The 17805-nt window shown below is 42.3% G+C and overlaps 1 protein-coding gene across 4 annotated transcripts in view; it reads left to right on the forward strand.

Annotated features, from left to right (window-relative positions):
* Positions 1-7643, forward strand: part of MAPK14 (mitogen-activated protein kinase 14) — a 72655-nt gene extending 65012 nt beyond the window's left edge. For 3 of the 4 annotated variants that reach the window (XM_023734133.1, XM_004379401.3, XM_023734132.1), the window contains 3 exons: positions 1330-1408; positions 5219-5392; positions 6197-6344. In XM_023734133.1, coding sequence (XP_023589901.1) covers positions 1330-1408; positions 5219-5392; positions 6197-6264 — 321 coding nt within the window. In that variant the 3' untranslated portion in view covers positions 6265-6344. Of the gene's footprint in view, positions 1-1329; positions 1409-5218; positions 5393-6196 lie in introns of all 4 variants that reach the window. The other variant, XM_023734134.1, reaches the window with a different exon arrangement.
* Positions 7644-17805: the final 10162 nt, after the last annotated feature.

The following is a 17805-nucleotide window of genomic DNA, read 5'->3' on the forward strand; positions in this document are numbered from 1 at the left end:
TGTCCAGAACCCTCTGTTGTGATCCCGGTCAGAGCAGTCAGTGGTGGTAGCCGGGCACCATCTAGCTGTACTGGACTCAGTCTGATGGAGGCCTTGGAAGCTGTGACCAATTTTTGTTTTAATCAAGGCTTTTTGTCTTGATAAGAGCCGTACTGGTCCTTGAAAGTATTTGACACCTTAAGCTCTTTAGAATAAAGTTCAGAAATTGTGAAGTTGAAGCGTCCTTGGAAAATGAAAGCAGACTTCCCTTTCTAAAGGTGACGGTGATAGCAACTAATGTTTATTGCGTTCTCACTATGACCCAGGTACTATGCTAAGGAAGTTCTTGGTTTATTATCTCTAGTCCTCACTCTTAACACTGTGAGGCAGACACTGTTATTAATTCTGTTTTACAGAGGAGAAACTCAAGACATAAAGAGAATAACTTGCCCAAACTGATAAAGTCAAGATTCAAACCCAAGCCTGCCCCATTCTAGAGACTAAATTTATAATAACTGTGCTGGCGATACAGATGTTTGTGTCAGGACTTTAGTTTCCAAAGTGCTTTCATGGGTTTTATCTTGCTTGAGTGTCACAATAACCGTATGATATGGGCAAACCAAATACTAATCCTAATATTTTACTGACGAGGTAGTTGATATGTCGGTTGAGACTTGCCCAAGAAGATAGCAGCTTATAAGTGGTGGGAGAAGGATTTCTGCATAAGCCATGTAATTTGTAATCTACTTGTAAGGACAATTCTGTATTACCCTTATTAGGTTGTTTTTAAAACTATTTTTAAAATGTGTTTGAATCTCTTTGAATAATATATTAAGTTTATGTTCACTTTATTTTTATCAAGGTTACTTTCTTGTTAGCAAGGCTTAATACTGATATCCTGTTAATGTACTAAGAGCCCCTACTGAGGTCAGCACCATCAACAGACTGCTTCTCCTAAACTTTATTTAGGAATACCAGCCCTTATGCCAATTTTAACTGTTTAGGAAGGCTACTGGGAAAGAGTTACTTCTTATATATCTTGACCTTCTATTTGAGGCTTCTGATCCCGTGTTCAGGAAGCTAATGAAAGAGAACTAAATTGGTCAGCCTTCCTGTTCACTTTGAAATATAACTGAGAGATAGCAGGAATAAATACAGGTGATGATCGCAAATAAGGAAGTTAGGATGGCAATAAGAGAAAAGCTTTTAAAGAATATCAAAGACAGTCAGAAACATTGGAGCTGATAGGCTTTGTCAGTTAACACTTGTTCCTTAACAGGACTAAGAATCTTTGAGGGCAATGATGTTAATTAATGAACAAAGCCGTTCTGAAAACCCTTATTTTTACAGGCAAGAAACTATATTCAGTCTTTGACCCAGATGCCGAAGATGAACTTTGCAAATGTATTTATTGGTGCCAATCCCCTGGGTAAGTTGACCATACTCTCTCCTCATGGACATTGCATTGATTGTGACAGAAGTTAAGGATTTGAAGAATAGTTTTTCCTTTTGATTAAATAAGGCACCATTAATTAAATCTGGGAAGGTAATAAATGTGTCATTTATTATCTGTATTTTTATTGTCAGATTTTTTTTCATCACATGACATGTGTATGTACTTATATGATCACAGGATTTGGTGGGGGCATGGACTGGTACAAGGAAGAGAGAAAGTGGTAGGAATGTTGGGGGAGAAGATTGGGGGAGGCAGGAAGAAAGAGGTGCAGAGGAAAGCCGTGACTTGTTCACAGCTGCTGTCATTTCATAGTCTCCCAAGCTGAGGGGAAAAACAACTGAAGCATGGCTGTGTGTTTAGCTCTCTGCAGCGTGCTCTTCTCTGCCTTTGGTCCCCTGGTGCTACAGATCCTGTCACCCTCCACACTTATGTACTTTCCCCTTCCCTCTTCCTCCTGTGCCCTTCAGAAGCTTTACCATCCTCACTGCAAACTTCAGGGAGTGACTCCACATTCCTTCCTGCTACCATCACCTCCAGGATCCTTGGCAGAAGGGCAGCGACAGAGGCAGCTGCAGGATATTTACTACCTTGGCTAAAAAAGAAGGCTCTGTGCCTTAAAGCTGGGGGCTGGTATGTGTTTCAGTTGGTCACCGAAAGCTGTACTGCCTGAGGCTCTAACTTCTGACACCAGGAGAGCTCAGTGCTATAATAGTGGTGGACACAGAAGGATTCAGACTAGGACCTTCTTACAACAGGGAAGGAAGCAATGCCATGACAGCTAGTATACTCAGCTTTCTCACTTTTCTGAAGATCATATTGTAGTGGTATGTTAAAATCTCACTGCGTTTCTTTCAGGCAGCCATCTATTAAGCAACTGTATGAGATCTGTGTGGGCCATCCCTCTGCTTAAAGATTCCATCAGCTGTGTTTCAGATCTAGTTTTATCCTTTTGGGACTGACAGTCACAATGAGCTCTTCAAAAGTTGGGGTGAAGGCTAGGTGGTTTTATCTTAAATACTTCATCTTTAGTGATTGTTGAGAGGGAGGGTCAGTGTAGCTGTGATGATTCTTAACTGGCAGAGAGGCTTACACTCTTCAGAAGTGTTGGGCAGTTATGGGTGAGTCCACGTCAGCCTTGGTGATAAAGAGTATGTCAGGTCTTGGCTGGGTCACTCTCACGGCCAAGGATGAATCCACAAACTCCTCAGGGATATATAGAATTCCACTGGGATTGGTTTAGGTTTGCATCTGCCTTGGCATGTGCTTTCAATGGTTTTGCATGATTTATTTGAGCTGTGTTAGCTAGTTCAAGGATCTGTGAGAAGCTCTTTCTGAGTCATAAGTATTCTTGAATGTTGGAAAAAGATGCTGTATGCCAGTAGTTTTCTTGTCTGTCATTCTGTTCTGAATTTTTCTCATCATATCAGCCCTAAGTTTTGGTCATGGCAGTGCTCACTGTTTGGCTCCCAGTTAGCAGTCTCAAAGAGATTTGTTAATTCATGTATCTGGGAAGGGTGGGAAATGCGTGTGTCCTAGCAGCTTATTTAGGCCACATACATCCCATTCCCTGGAGTCATGACATTTAAACATTCGAAAGAACTAGACACAACTTTTCAATGCACTGACTGCTCGTGAGTTGATTGTAGGATTTGGTCCATCAGGCACTCAACACTGTACTTCTATGTAAGTTAAACATGCCTGAACACCCCATCGGCAAACAGGGACATCAGACAGAGTCTGTTCTTGCCTGACAGACAGAACATGGTATTACTGATCATGAACTCGTGCCCAGCATATTAACTGAGTGGGAGTACACTGGTGCTATAAATATTATCAACTCTGTTTTGTCTGTCACTGACCGACTGTTATTCCCAAAACATGAATTAAAACTTAAATGGCCCTTTGATGTTAACGTGTGTATTTATATCTGTCGAGATCTTTGAGGAATTTCTTTCTTATCCCTGTCCTTGTTCCTCATCAAAGGTGTTGGTTATAAAGACAGTACTTCTTACCCTAAGTGTGGCAGAATGATTATATGCTCATATTCAATTATAAAACCAATAGCTGATAAGATTTGCGTTTTCTAAGAAGGGAAGACCATTGGGAGAATATGTATCTACAATTTTCCTACTACTTTAAAGTATAAACTTATAAACGTGAATCAGCACATGAATATTTACTTTGTTCCTGTATCCCTCTAAAATCCCAATGTCTCCTGTGGATTACTCTGGAATTTGGGCTGCAGGACAAGGGTCAGTTGTAGCCTCCAGTGTATGCAGCAGTAGATCTCTTTAGGAAGCTGGTCTCCCCTTCACTAATTCATCTCATCCCTCCCCTCCATTTAAGAAACCATCAATAATTTGCAAAATCTCAAAAGCCTTTCTGTTTCACCAAAGTGATAACAGTGCCCACGGCAGTATGTATCCTCCCAAGTACCACTGTCCTGAAACTTAAAACATCCTCTCTTGAAAGACTTAGAAAAATCACCACTTTGTAATCCCTAATGAAGTAATCACTTCTGGCAAGGAAAATCAATGGATGCTAAAAGCCATAAGCGAACGATTGATAGGAACTGATGTTTACATGCGCTAAAAGTATCCCACAAATTACTTGCTTAGGGCAAAGAAGAAAACATCTTAACCCACTGATCAACTTTAACATCATCATTAATTCAGTATGAAATATACAGCATCACCTATGAAGTATTCTTGCCAAAAATGTTTAACCTGATTCTTGTCAAAGTGTTAGCTGTAACCTCCAGTTTTCAGGGAATACAGTAAAGTACAAAGAAGTAGTCTTTGATGGGTATTCTCAAGAAAACTGGAAGGTCTTTTCAGGTCAAAGGGAGGGGGAGTTTAGAAGGTGAGAGACTATTCTAGATTAAAAGAGACTAAAGGGACCCAACCAAATGGTCCTTAATTGAATCTTCGTTTGGACAAACTAACTGTAAAAAACAACTTTAGGATAATTGGAGAAATGTTAACATGGGCTGGATTTTAGATGATATTTGTGAGTTGTTCAGTTGTCAGTATGGTAACAGTATTATGATTATGTCAGAAGATCTGTTTATGCTGAAATATTTTGGGATAAAGTATCATCTATAATTTTATTTTAAACTGGTTCAGCAGAAATATATATAGATAAGGAAAATATAAATGTTGGCAATTACTGAATCTGGGTGGTAGGTATATGGGTGGTCCCTGTACTACTTTTACTTTTCTGTTTTTGTATATTTGAATTTTTTCATTGTAAAAATAAAATTCCCTTTTATTCAAACATCATGTCTCCCCCACAGTCTCAAACCCTCAATTTGTTCATTATTTGAAGATCCTTTCAATGAATATTTATTTACCTGAAATTAGTAAATAAATCATGAAGACAAAAAAGAAAAGAAAACCAGTCCTGCCTACCTGTTCTGGATTACTTTAGCTATATGCTTTCATTTTGATACTGTTTGACTGTAGTAGTAGTCATTGACACTGACATCCCACAAGCTTATTCCAAACAGAATTCTACTTACTTTTTAATGTACTCTTTAAAAATCCATCCATTCATGTGTACACGCGTGCATGCTCTCGCGCGCGCACGCACGCACGCACACACACACACACACCCCCCAGAAAGGAACAATGGGATAAGGATATATCCTAGAGCAGAGTTTTTGGAGGAGAATTCTTTGTTTAAATATGAAGGATCAAAGCCGTGTATTTGCTTAGTAAGGCATAATTTTTTGTAACATGTTAAAAACTCTTCTTTTTTCCTTCTACTCTCTGGAACTGAAAGCTGTCGACTTGCTGGAGAAGATGCTTGTATTGGACTCAGATAAGAGAATCACAGCAGCCCAAGCCCTTGCACATGCCTACTTTGCTCAGTACCACGATCCTGATGATGAACCAGTGGCCGATCCTTATGACCAGTCTTTTGAAAGCAGGGACCTCCTGATAGATGAGTGGAAAAGTAAGTCCTAAGAGCAGAATCAGCATCTAGCTTGAGAACTTAGATTTAAAAACCTTTCCTGCGTGAGCCACTAACCAAAAGCCGTGGAAGAATAAAAGCTTCTGAATGGTTGTAGTCAACTCACTAAAACTTGTAGTTAGGGTCTGTAATGCAGAATGAATATGTTCCTTTAATGGAAACTGTTGTAGATGATAACACTCTCTGGACCTTTGAGATGCTCATGTCTGATCTGATTTTGTACACAGCCCCTCTTATTTGCATAGGGCTTTGAGGTTCTCAGAGTCTTTGCATTTACATCTCTCTAAGATGAGTGGGGAATGGGGTATTTTATTGCTAGAACTGGGCAAAGAGAGTTTATATCTTACCTGTTACCTTAGAGCTAGTTTGAGACACAGCCAGGAATAGAACCCATTTCTCGTATGTGCAATCTTACGTTCTTTCCAGAAAACACAAATTCAGAACTCCAGTTAAATTCCAAAAGCCAGGACTGGCTAACACTGTAGATTGTGGGAGTGCTCTGCTGTTCCTGATACCTTCTCCAGAGAGTTTTAAAGAGGAGGTACTCAGTGATGAAAGAAATGAGGAAAAATAGCTGTTTTGTTTGTAACCTGGAACTTCTGTGCCTCAAACAATGAGGCAGTTATTTGAAGTAGCCCATCAAACCACTAGTCTGGGCAGAGAGGGAGGATCTGGAGGTTAGAAGTTAGAATGTTTGCCAACTTGGTAAGATGATTTGAATCTCTTCCTTAAGGAGAATAGTCTTCTACAACTCTTAACATCTTACTTTTTTCCTCCAATTTCTAGGCCTGACCTATGATGAAGTCATCAGCTTTGTGCCACCACCCCTTGACCAAGAAGAGATGGAGTCCTGAGAACCTAGTTCCTGTTCTGTTGATCCCACTTCACTGTGAGAGGAAGGCCTTTTCGTGGGAACTCTCCAAATATCATTCAAGTGCCTCTTGTTGCAGATTTCCTCCATGGTGGAAGGGGTGTGTGTGTTTGTGTGTATGTGTGTGTGTTAGTGCGTGTGCATGTGTGTGTTCTCTTTGTGGTAAGAGAATATGAGCAAACTATGATCACAGTGACTTTACGTGGCATTGAAATCACTCTGCGGCAGCCTCTGGCTGCTCTTCTTTGTGAGAGTCGGCTCAGGCGTTAAATGCAAAGTAAAAATATTAGATGTCCCAGATCCCGGTCATACTTTTGCCATTTTGGCCTCTCCTGTGGTCCCACCTTGATGGTGGGTAGGTTTGACCACATCCCACAGTGGCCCAGAGGGAAGGCTCACACCTTCTGGCTGCTTCAGATCCGAAGCTGTCCCTCAGCAGTGTGTACAGCCACAACGGACCAGCTGGCTTCTGTGCACTAACCTGTGATGAACTTGCTTAGTATCATCCTCAGAACTTGACAGGTGTATCTGAAACTGTAAATTTGTTTGTGCCTTAAAAGGAGAGAAAAAGGTGTGGATAGTTAAGGGAGTGCAGCAGATGAAGTTCTGAGCCAGGCAAGTAGATAGGATTGTCGGACGGCCACTTGTGAACCCATAGTGACCAGGGAGCCTTCAGAGGCAGCGTATGTGTATGAACGAGCATGCGTATATGTGTGTCTGTTTCTCTCTCACCCCCAGGTGGTGTCGCCATTTCTCTGCTTACCCCTCACCTTCCGCACAGAGGTTTCTTGAGTATTGGCCCCAGTAGCCAGAAGCAAGTTCTTTCTGTCAGTGTATTCCTGTGTGCTCTTTATTCCTAGCAGAGTGAGGATGTGTTTTGCATGTCTTGCTATTTGAGCATGCACAGCTGCTTGTCCTGTTCTCCTCGGGAGGCCCTGGTGCCAGGCACGTTTGCCAGTGAAGACTTGTTGGGTAGTTCAGACCCTGTGTCACCTCAGCTGATGTTATGGGCAGGTGACATCATTCTTTCTTCAGCCCCCAGCGCTATTTTGTGTTGGACACAACTGTACTCCAGGTGCTTTTGATGTGAAAACCATAAAGAAATGGAACAGATGTTATGTCTAGCATTTTAATTCTTGCCATCCTAGTTTTCAATGAACTAATTTTGGGGAGCTGTCATGGGAAAGATCAGAGCTTTTCCCAAGAATATCCCAAACTTTGGAAAACAAGTTCTCTTCACTCCCAATAACCAGTGCTAAGGAATGCTGAAAATCAAAGTGAAAAATAAAAGCTCATGAGGCCAGAAACTCATTTTGCTATCTTTCTCTAAATATGGTTGTAAGAAAAATAACAAGGATTTCCCCCCCCACCCCCCCCCACCCCCCTATGGAAAAGGGTCTTCTTGGCAGCTTAACATTGACTTCTTGGTCTTGGGTTGGGGAGAAATAAATTTTGATTCTGAATTTTATATATTGCAGGAATCCTTTGGGAATGTGATTCCTTTTGATGGGGAGAAAGGGCAAATTATTTTAATATTTTGTATTTTCAACTTTTTAGAGATGAAATATCCTCAGGGGTGGAGAAAAGTTGTTTTCATAACTTTTTGAATTTCAGGCATCTTGTGCTACATAAAGGCCCACGTTTAAGCCTTTTGCGAAATAAGGAAGTACACAGCCACTTCCAGGGCTGGCTGTGTGACAACACCTGGAACTTCGGCCAAGGTGTTTCCATTTCTCTATCACAGTGTAGTGACACACGTACTCCAGAGGACAGGGTGTGAATACCCCTGAGTCAGGTGGAGCAAGAAGGAAGGAGGCAGGCCGGTGGTGATTACCCCTCACCTGGGATTCTCCCTCTCTTGAAACGAAAGTGAACTTTAAAGCCTCATCTCCTTTATATGCAGTTCAAATCTTCACTTGGAAATGTAATCCACAGCAAAAAGAATTTTATCAGCCACGTTTGGTTGTAAATGCTAGTGTGATTTCCTACAGAAATACTGCGCTATTTTTTAATAAAGGTCTTTGCACATGTGACCACATACGTGTTAGGAGGCTGCATGCTCCAGGAGCCTGGACTCCAAACTGGAGCTTGTGGAAGAGCTCCTTGGTTTCTGAGCATAATGCTCCCCTCTCCTGATTTCTCTGAACAGAAAACAAAAGAGAGAATGAGGGAAACTGCTATTTTATTTGTATTCATGAACTTGGCTGTAATCAGTTATGTTATAGGATGTCATACAATACCACTGGTTAAAATAAAGCCTATTTTTCAAATTTACTGAGTTTCTCAAATTTATTATGTTTTAATTTCAATATTTTTATTTAATACACAGTATAGCATTATATCAATGTTCTCTCAACTGGGGCCTGGCATACTTTTCTGATAAATCTTAATATTACACCTAAAACTTAGAAGGCATTATAGAGCTCTTTAGTTGTACTTGTTATGGCAAAGAGGATCTGGGTCTTTGATGTGGATGGGTAAAGCAAAGAGCAAAGAAACAAGGCATAACGTGATAAGGTCTGTGTTACCACACTTGGGTGTAAAAGTGGCCTAGGGCAGGGGTCAGCAAACTATGGCCTGCAGGCCAAATCCAACCTACTACCTGTTTTTGTGTGGCCCACAAGCTAAGAATGGTTTTTACATTTTTTAGTGGTTAAAAAAAATCAAAAGAAGAATATTTTGGAGCATGTGAAAAGTAATGTAAAAATCAAATTTCTGTGTCCACAAATAAAGTTTATCAGAACACAGCTGCATTCATTTGTTCATGTATTTTCTGTGGCTGCTTTCAGGCTACAATGGCAGAGTTCAGTAGTCACGACAGAGACCACATGGCCTGCGTAGCCTCAATTATTTACTGTCTGACCTTTTACAGAAAAAGTTTACTGACCCCTGGCTTAGAGCTTCTGTAAAATGAGGTTTCTTAAATAAACATTTGACTTATTTTTTGCTTTGGCATTCCAAGGCCATCTGTAAACAGTATATTTTTATTTTTAAATTGAGGCTGGATGTGTACACATATATTTGGTTATACTTTATATATGTGTGTACATATGTGTACATTGTTTATAGACTTTAGGCAAATGTATTTTATGACTGTTTTGTATTAGCTGACTATGGCCCTTGAATATACTCTTCAGAACTACCAAATTACATCACAGGCTTAAAGGACCACAAGGTCTTGCAGCTGAGTTCTCAAGGCCTAAGGTGTTGTGCTTCCTTTCTCAGTGGCCTTGGAATGCTGATGAGTGTCCTAGGATGGATTTACGAGGCCCAGTCTGTGAGGATGTCGAGAGTGTACAGCTGGGCCTGCTGTGCTAGCTGGTCCCTGGCTGGCTGCTGAGAATGATGGCAGTGATAGGCAAACCAAGCACAGGCTCTTTCTTCCTCGTGTCACCGGTGACTTATTAAAGGGGTGAGAGAAAAGACTCAGTTGCAACATGTGGTTCATCTGCTCCTGCAAGGATCAGACGTTGCAGGGGATATTTTGCCTTCACATAGCAACATGAGCAGCCAGCAGTCAGGCCTCTGGGAGGCAGAGCACCACCACTCCTTTGCAGAAGTATTCTCTACATACCTGGGAGGGCTTAAGGGACTATTTTAAGGATCTGAAGCAAGATTTTTCAACTTGGGTGCTGTTGACATTTGGGGCTGGATAATTCTTTGTTGTGGAGGGGCATTGTAGGATGTTCAGCAGCATTCCTGGCTTCTTCCCACAAGATGCCAGTAGCACACACATACCCCATCCTCAGATGTGACAGCCAAAACTCTCCAGACATTGCCAGGTGTCTCCTGTGGGGGAGTGGGGAGCCGAAATCACCCCAGTTGAGAACCACTGATCTAAAGCATGGTTCCCCCTAGTCCTGGAGAATACGAAGCTCCTTTTCTTGAAGAAATAATTGAAGGTTAGCACCCACTAACCTGTTGTCACTAAGAAATGACTCAATATTGCAGGGTGGTCAGGATTGGAGAGTACAAATTTGAAAGGCCTTTTTAAAGACTCGAGTATGTCTTTTTGGGGTAAAGGAAGATGTTAAGCAGTTCAGAAGAAAGTATGTTGTGTACTGGATTAAGGCTATTCCATTTTTTAAAAAACTGGATGTGGGTGTTGAGTGAGTTAAGTTGTCCTTTGTCCAGAAGCTCTTTGACTGTTAACCACAGACAGAAAATCTAGAAATTAAACTGGTGTATGATTGCATGATTTTCTTAGATAGGCAGGTGTTGGGGTACAGTGGATAGAATACCGGGTTTTGAAGCCACACATACTTGGGTTCTAATCCCAGCTCTACCTCTTGCCAAGTATATGACCTTGGGATAATAGTTACTAGCTTTTCCATGATTATAAAGAGTAAGTGAAATAACAAATCCTAGTAGGCGTGACAAGTTGTGGGTACTCAAGATACTGGTTAGTTTGCATCTCACTTGAGTTGACCTTGGACATCCGGGCTGTCCTGTTAGGGTGAGTTGGGGAGTGTTCTGCGGCTGGGAGCAGTATGAGCTCTTCTGAGGACTGGATGGTCCAGAGGCCTTCCATTTTCTCTCTGATTGACGTCGTTTGAGAAACCTTTCCTCAGACACTCTGACATCCACTGATCTCTCTCCTGAGCTATTTACAGAGCGTCTTCTCTATGCCACTTTCTCACATTACTGGCTTTTATCTCTATTTTGTCTTTGTCTTCAACTTTTGTATATGCCACGGGCACCTTGCACAGTGCCCTTGAGGAGCACAGTAAAATGGATTTGATACCCAGTGCCACTTAAGTCGAACTTTGCCGCTTAGCAGCAAAATGTTGTGGGGGCAGCTCTGTCAGTGGGCTTTTTTAATGTAGCCTTTCCTGAGCAGTGTAGCTGATGTGCTGTTCAAGCATGATTGGAGAGACAAGCCAAAGGCTTACTACTCCCCACAAATGCCATTTAGTCTTCAAATTTCAGTACTGGGGTGATCCTGAGAGCCAATTGTTATAACTAACCATATAATCTCAGATTTCTTTTAGGAGAGGATTCTTTTTCAGGGCTGCCCCAAAATGCAAATGCATGCCTACTCAGCTCCACTGTGGTTTCTGGAAAGCTCCCCATTATTGAGGCTATGGTCTGAGTACACATAGCCAGCAAGATACTGTAGTAGTCAATCCTATTTGATTAGTTCAGCATAGGGACGGGCTTTGTTTAGAAGTCACTGAGCAGTTGAGTTAAGAAGTAACTTTAACCTCAATTTTGCAATAATAAAAAAAACTTACGCCACTACCTTTTGAGGGTCAGTTGAGGCCCCCCCCCAAAAAAAAGATGTAAAACCACAGGCCCAGCCTAGACCCTTGACAAAAATCAGTGGTTCTCAGCACTATCAGATCCAACGCTCTTTTCATAACAAATATTTCACAGCATCCCTTTTATAATTCTGCACTGAAATTCATAGGTCATATACACATATGTGCAATTTCAAAGAAAATATAATGCTGTAATGATGAATAAAAGAAAAATATAAATGCATCTTAACGTGTAAACACTCAAGCATAACTACATAAAAGACATAAGTAGTCAGCTGCTTGCACCTATTCATAGAATAACCGTGAACGTGACTGCCACAAACGCTGTGTTGTATCAGCAGCTCACGTACCATGGCTGACTCTGCTGTCATGATGTGATTTTCTGAAATTGGTTTACAAGTCTTGGTAGAATTCCAAACAAAACAAGTATACATATCTATATATAAATTTATACAGTGTGTTCCTAGAATTTTTAAGTATATTAATACCACTCAAAACATTATGTTTTATATGTGAAATTGAGTTAGGGTCTAGGCTGAGATAATCATAAATAGGTTTTTTGCCTACCTGAATGTCCGGCAGGATATTTGAGTTATTTGTAATGTGAAACAGTTCTTGAAAATCCCGCTTTGCACACTGGCTCCTGCAAGCTAAGTGTCAGTTGTCATGTGACAACCAATAATGACCCACAGATTTCTAAAGTGCACCCGTTGAGAACTGTTGACATAGACAAAATGACTGGGATGTAGAGCCCTAAGAAAGTGAAACCTTCATGTTGAAGGACAAACATGCCTCCTTACTCTTCCCCTCGTTTTGCCTCCTCACTCCCTTTCCGTCCCTCTCTACTAAAAAGAAATTATTATATTGAATGCCTACTGTCTGTTAAGCAGTTTATATCCTTGAATATCCTATGTAAATGATGTCTCAGATTCTTATCCTGGTCATATTACAACTGGGGCTGGAATTCACAGACCAATGGTGTTGACGTTGTTCCAAAGAGTTTTATAGTACTGATGTTAGCCATGTTTCTCTTGGTTTTTGAAAGAAAATCAAGAAAAATGTACTCATTGTGCATAATTTCCCTATTGCTGGCCACTGCTGGCCAAAGAGGGGAGGAGTCGAAAGAGCACTAGTGTCCATGGCAGCCACTGCTGTGTGCTTTGTGCCTTATTCAGCTTCACACTAGGCTTCTCTCCCCGCCTTGGCATGCTTCCTACCTCAGAAATGTACCTTCATGCCTCTGGAGGGAACCCAGGCCCAGGAGGGGCTGCATAAGTTACCTTTTTCCTCTAGTCAAAGGGGCTTAAGCCAACACCTTGATCAAATAAATGAAAATTCTATGTGAAAACATTCAATATGCTTATCTCTCCAGCTTCACATCATTTCCCTCTCACTCTTCTCCAGGACACCACTCGAAATGTACAATGCCGCTATGCACTCTTGCTTTCTCTCTCTCCTGGCCTTGTGGCATGATGTCCCCTCTGCCTAGAACCCTCTTCCTTCTCCTTCCCCACTTCTCTGGGCTAACTTTTATTTGTTCTTCCACCCTGTTTTGATACGACTCCCTCTGTAAATTTTCCCTGACCATCCCCTAGGCTGGACTACGTGCCCCCTCTGTGTGCTTCTCATACTCATCTGGTTGATCAGTAGTGATGCTGTTCACACTGCTTGCTGTTTGTATCACCTGCTCAAGAGGCAAGACAGCATAAAGGTTAAGGACACAGGCTCTGAAACCAACCTGCCTGAGTTTTAAGTCCCAGCCCTACTAATTCCTAGTGGTCCAGTCTTAGACAAGTGACTTAATCTCTCTGAGCCTACCTCATAGAGTTGTTGTGAGGATTAAAAGAGGCAAGGCATATAAAGCCCTTGGCATACAGTAAATGCTCAATAAATATTAGCTCTCATTACTAGACTGTCCTTGAGGATGCACACAGACTGTATTGTTCACTACTGTCTCCCTGTCAACTAGCATGGTACTTCATACACAGTAGACGTTCAGTCTTTATGGACTGAGTCAGTAATTGACTGTCATTTTTTAATCAATTGCAGATCATCTTGTCCTCCGCTTCCTGTTTTTACGGTCAGTCAACAATCTTTAAAAGCAACGACCATCTAAAGAAAGAAACCCAGATGTGTACAGGTTATCTGCCCTGCCTAAGAAATGGTGCTGGGTGGAGTTCCCAGTTTAAGAAGAGACAGTGTTAGGAGAGATGGGTTCTGATTCTTTTTGTTCCATCTTGCTGTGTAATTCAGGTTGGGTGCACAGCAATTTAATGAACTGGAACAAGAATCAAGATTGCTGAAGGTGACTGATGGCCATACTCCACAGAATTCCGATTGTTTCCCTACCTATCTGCCACTTTAAAATGAAAATATCAGGGAAAAGAAGGGGATCTGGAAGTCATTATGGTTTCTTGCACCCTTATTTGATCATTCCACAAATATCTGTTAGGTACCTTCCATGTGTCAGGCACAGGGAATATGGGAAAGAATTAAAGCCAAATCCCTGCCCTTGTGGAGTTGAGGTTCTGGTGGTGGAGACAGTAGTAAATAATGACTGTACTATTTCCCAGGCACCCACAGAACAGAACTTCTGAGCGCCTGTTGCTACAGGCCATTTTTGGATCAGGTGCACATTTGATCCACTTCCCTGGCACTCAGCTGACAGACATGGGTTTTGTGCGTGGGACTTCAAGGCCTGCATGTCTTCCCCGGGTGTCACCTTGACCTGATGAGCTGGCTCCACTTGCAGGGTTGCAAAGGTAGCCATCTGTTTCCAGGGTGAGGTCACTGTCTCTTGCCACCATTACACCAAGGCCCATTTCCCCTCTGTCATTGCTCAGGCATGACAGAGCTGCTTGTCTGGGCTCTGTACAGAAAACTCAGGCACCCACAGCCCTGCCCAGTGAGACAGAGGCAGCGACTCTCCGATAATGACTCCTGACAAATGCCCCTATGTGGGGGCAAACAGCCGAGTTGATGCGCTGTACCCCAACAAGCCCCACTCCAGCGTGCCTCTCCCCAGCTTCAGGCAGAGTCAGGAGCCCATTCCAAGTGCTTCTGTGACTTGTGCCATGCTTACTGGTGCCAAAGCACTTGCCACATTTCCTTGTCTAACTATTATTATTCTTTCATGATACAAACAAAATATTATTGAAATTTTCTAAATGGAGCTAGGTAACCTCTAAGGAGCCCTGGTTGTGCAACAGTTAAGCACTCAGCTGCTAATTGAAAGGTTGGCAGTTTGAACCTACCCAGTGGCTCGGTGGGAGAAAGACCTAGCGATCTGCCCCCATAAAGATTACCGCCTAGAACACCGTATGGGGCAGTCCTACTCTGTCACATGGGGTTGCTGTGAGTCGAAGCTGACTTGATGGCACCCAACAACCACAACAAGGGAACCTCGATTATCCAAAACAAAACCCATTGCTGTCGAGTCGATTCTAACTCATGGCAACCCCATGTGTTACAGAGTAGAACTGCTCCATAGGATTTTTTTTTTCTTTACAGAAGCAGATCACCAAGACTTTCATCCATGGTTCCATTGGGTGAGTTCAAACCTCCAAACATTTGGTTAGCAGCCAAGAGCAAATCATTTGCACCATCAGGGACCTTTCCAGTATCTCACCCCCTGGAAATAATAGCTGTTAACAGGTTGGCGTAACTCCTAGAAAATTTCTTAGATATGTAAAAATACATAACTTTTATGAAAGCAAATGCGTATTATTCAGTGATCTGTGTCAGTAGATGGTGTTGAAAGACATCAGGATAGCTACTTTCCTGCTTTTACCAAAATCATTTCCAGACAGATCAAAGATTTAAGTGTTTAAAGTGAATCCATGATAGAGAAGAAAACACGAGTGAATAGTTTCATAATTCACTTATTAGGGTGGAGAAGGGCTTTCAAAGTATGTCATAAAACCCAGAAACTGTAAAGGAAAAGGCTAATGAATTTGACTACACAGAAATGGTACAACTTTCATGCACTGGAGACAATTTGGCAGGATTCCGCAAGGGCAGAAGCTGCACATGCCTTGTGACCCTGCCATTCCACTTCTAGGTAATTATTCTAGAGACACTTTGCCATATGTGTGCAAGGAAATGGGCACAGGGTGTTTCACTTGTAATTGCAGGAAAAGAATTGGAGAAAAGCTTCAAGTCCATCAATTGGAAAATGGGAAAGTAAATTGTAGTGCATTCATACAATGATAGTACACAGCAGTAAGCACAAATGAACTAGAATGATTTTGCCTCCCCTCCATGCTTTGACCTGGCCTCAGGGACATTTGACAAACATTTTTGATTGTCACAATTGGAGGGAGGTGAGGAAGGTGCTTCTGGCATCCATCTAGTTGGTAGAGGCCAAGGATGCTGCTAAACATCCTACCATGCATAGAATTATCTGGCCCAAAATGCCAGCGGTGCTGAGGTTGAGAAACTCTCAGGCTAGCTAAATCAACATGAGCAAATCTCACCAACAATCTTGAGTGAAAAGAGAAGTTGCAGAATAATCTAGTTTGAGAGTGCTTGCTGATACATAGTACAAGTAAAAAGCATGCATGGGAATAACACACACCAAGTCAACGGCAGTGGTCACCTCTGGGGAGGGAGGGCGTGGAGTCAGGATGGGGCACAAGAGAGGCTCAATAGTTAAGAGCCAGAAGGTTTGGGTTCTAATCCCAGCTCTACCACTTGAACTTGCTGTGTAACCTTGGAAAGTTACTTAATCTCTCAGAGCCTCAGCTTTCTCATCTGTAAAATGGGATGATGTTAATAATAGTACCTTCTTCATAGGGTCATGGTGAGGATTAAATGAGTTAACCTACTTAAAGCACTTAGAACAGTATATGGCTCATAGTAAGAACTAAATGTTTCTGCCACCATCATCATGACTATTAGTATTTATAATGTTTTTAAAATATCTGAAGTGAATATGGCATGAGTGTGAAATAGCTCAGTGGTTGTTCAATAATACCTGCTTCAAAGGAGACCTGCTCCCCTCCCACCCCTGTTCCCCAACCAGATCTGCTAAGTGAATTTCATCCTTAACACTTTCTGTGCTTTAAGTCCCATAAAACAAAACCCAAACCCGTTGTCGTCGAGTCAATTCCAGCTCATACTGACCCTGTGGAACAGAGTAGAACTGCCCCATAGGGTTTCCAAGGCTGTAATCTTTTCAGAAGCAGACTACCACATGTGTCTCCCGTGGAGCGGCTGGTAGGTTCGAACCTCCAACCTTTCCGTTAGCAGCTGAGCACTTAACCCCTGTGCCACCAGGGATCCTCTTACCTTAAGTCAGGCCATCCCAAACACACCCTCCAAATCTGGACGCAACCCATCCAGGCATTTTTCCTTTTTTTCCATGGTGCTGGAAACTTTTCTTTTTGGACATAGATGATAAATAACACAGTGGTAAGTGTGCGCCCCCTGGCAGTTCCGTTAGACTAATTTGATAACTAAGGGATTATCAGCATAAATGAGGCGCACATTTTTACTACTTTAGTCACATATTGACAAAGAGTTCCCCTAAAAGCTGTACGAGTTTACACTGCCACCTGTAGATGACAGTGTTATCATTTCCTGTTTCCATTTGTCCCTGAATCCTCAATGTCTTGATAAGTGCTCAGCAAAATTTGGTTGATTGGATTAAGGCTTTACAGCATATTGCTAAGTAGATACAGAGGACACAGATAAATAAGACACTTGTGCCCTCAAGAAGCTTATAATTTAGTTTGAAAGTTGACTGACAGTTCAAGTCTAGGGACCTGGCAGTGCCAAAAGTCCTACTGGAGTCAGAGGAGGGGAGAGCACGTGGGTAGGAGTGGCTGGCAAAGCCAGCGGAGGAGGTGCCACTGAGCCACGCCTTGAGGAATGAGGGCCTCCTCATCCTTCGCAAAGCAAGGAATGGCATTCCAGACAGGCAACAGCCCAGGCAAAGGTATAGTGACAGGGATGAGTAAGACATGTTTGAGGGATGGTTAGAATGGTCATTTGTGCAGAGACACTGGCGGATCTGATCAGCATGAAAAGCAGGGCTGGGATGGAAGAAGGCCTTGCCCAACAGGCTAAGAAGTTTGACCTCCATCCTGGAGGCACCGGGAGTGACAAGGAGGAAAGGCTGACTGCAGGAAGATTCATCACAGCTGGGTTTCTGCCATCCTACCTGTCACCCCTGAGCTGTACCACTCTCAAGCTGCCCCACTGGTGCACCCTGTTTCCAGGTGACCCCTCATGGGTTAGGAAGGGCAGCCTCAGGCAAGTGT

Source organism: Trichechus manatus, unplaced genomic scaffold (genome assembly GCF_000243295.1).
Source record: "Trichechus manatus latirostris isolate Lorelei unplaced genomic scaffold, TriManLat1.0 scaffold00065, whole genome shotgun sequence".
NCBI classification, from domain to species: Eukaryota; Metazoa; Chordata; class Mammalia; order Sirenia; family Trichechidae; genus Trichechus; species Trichechus manatus.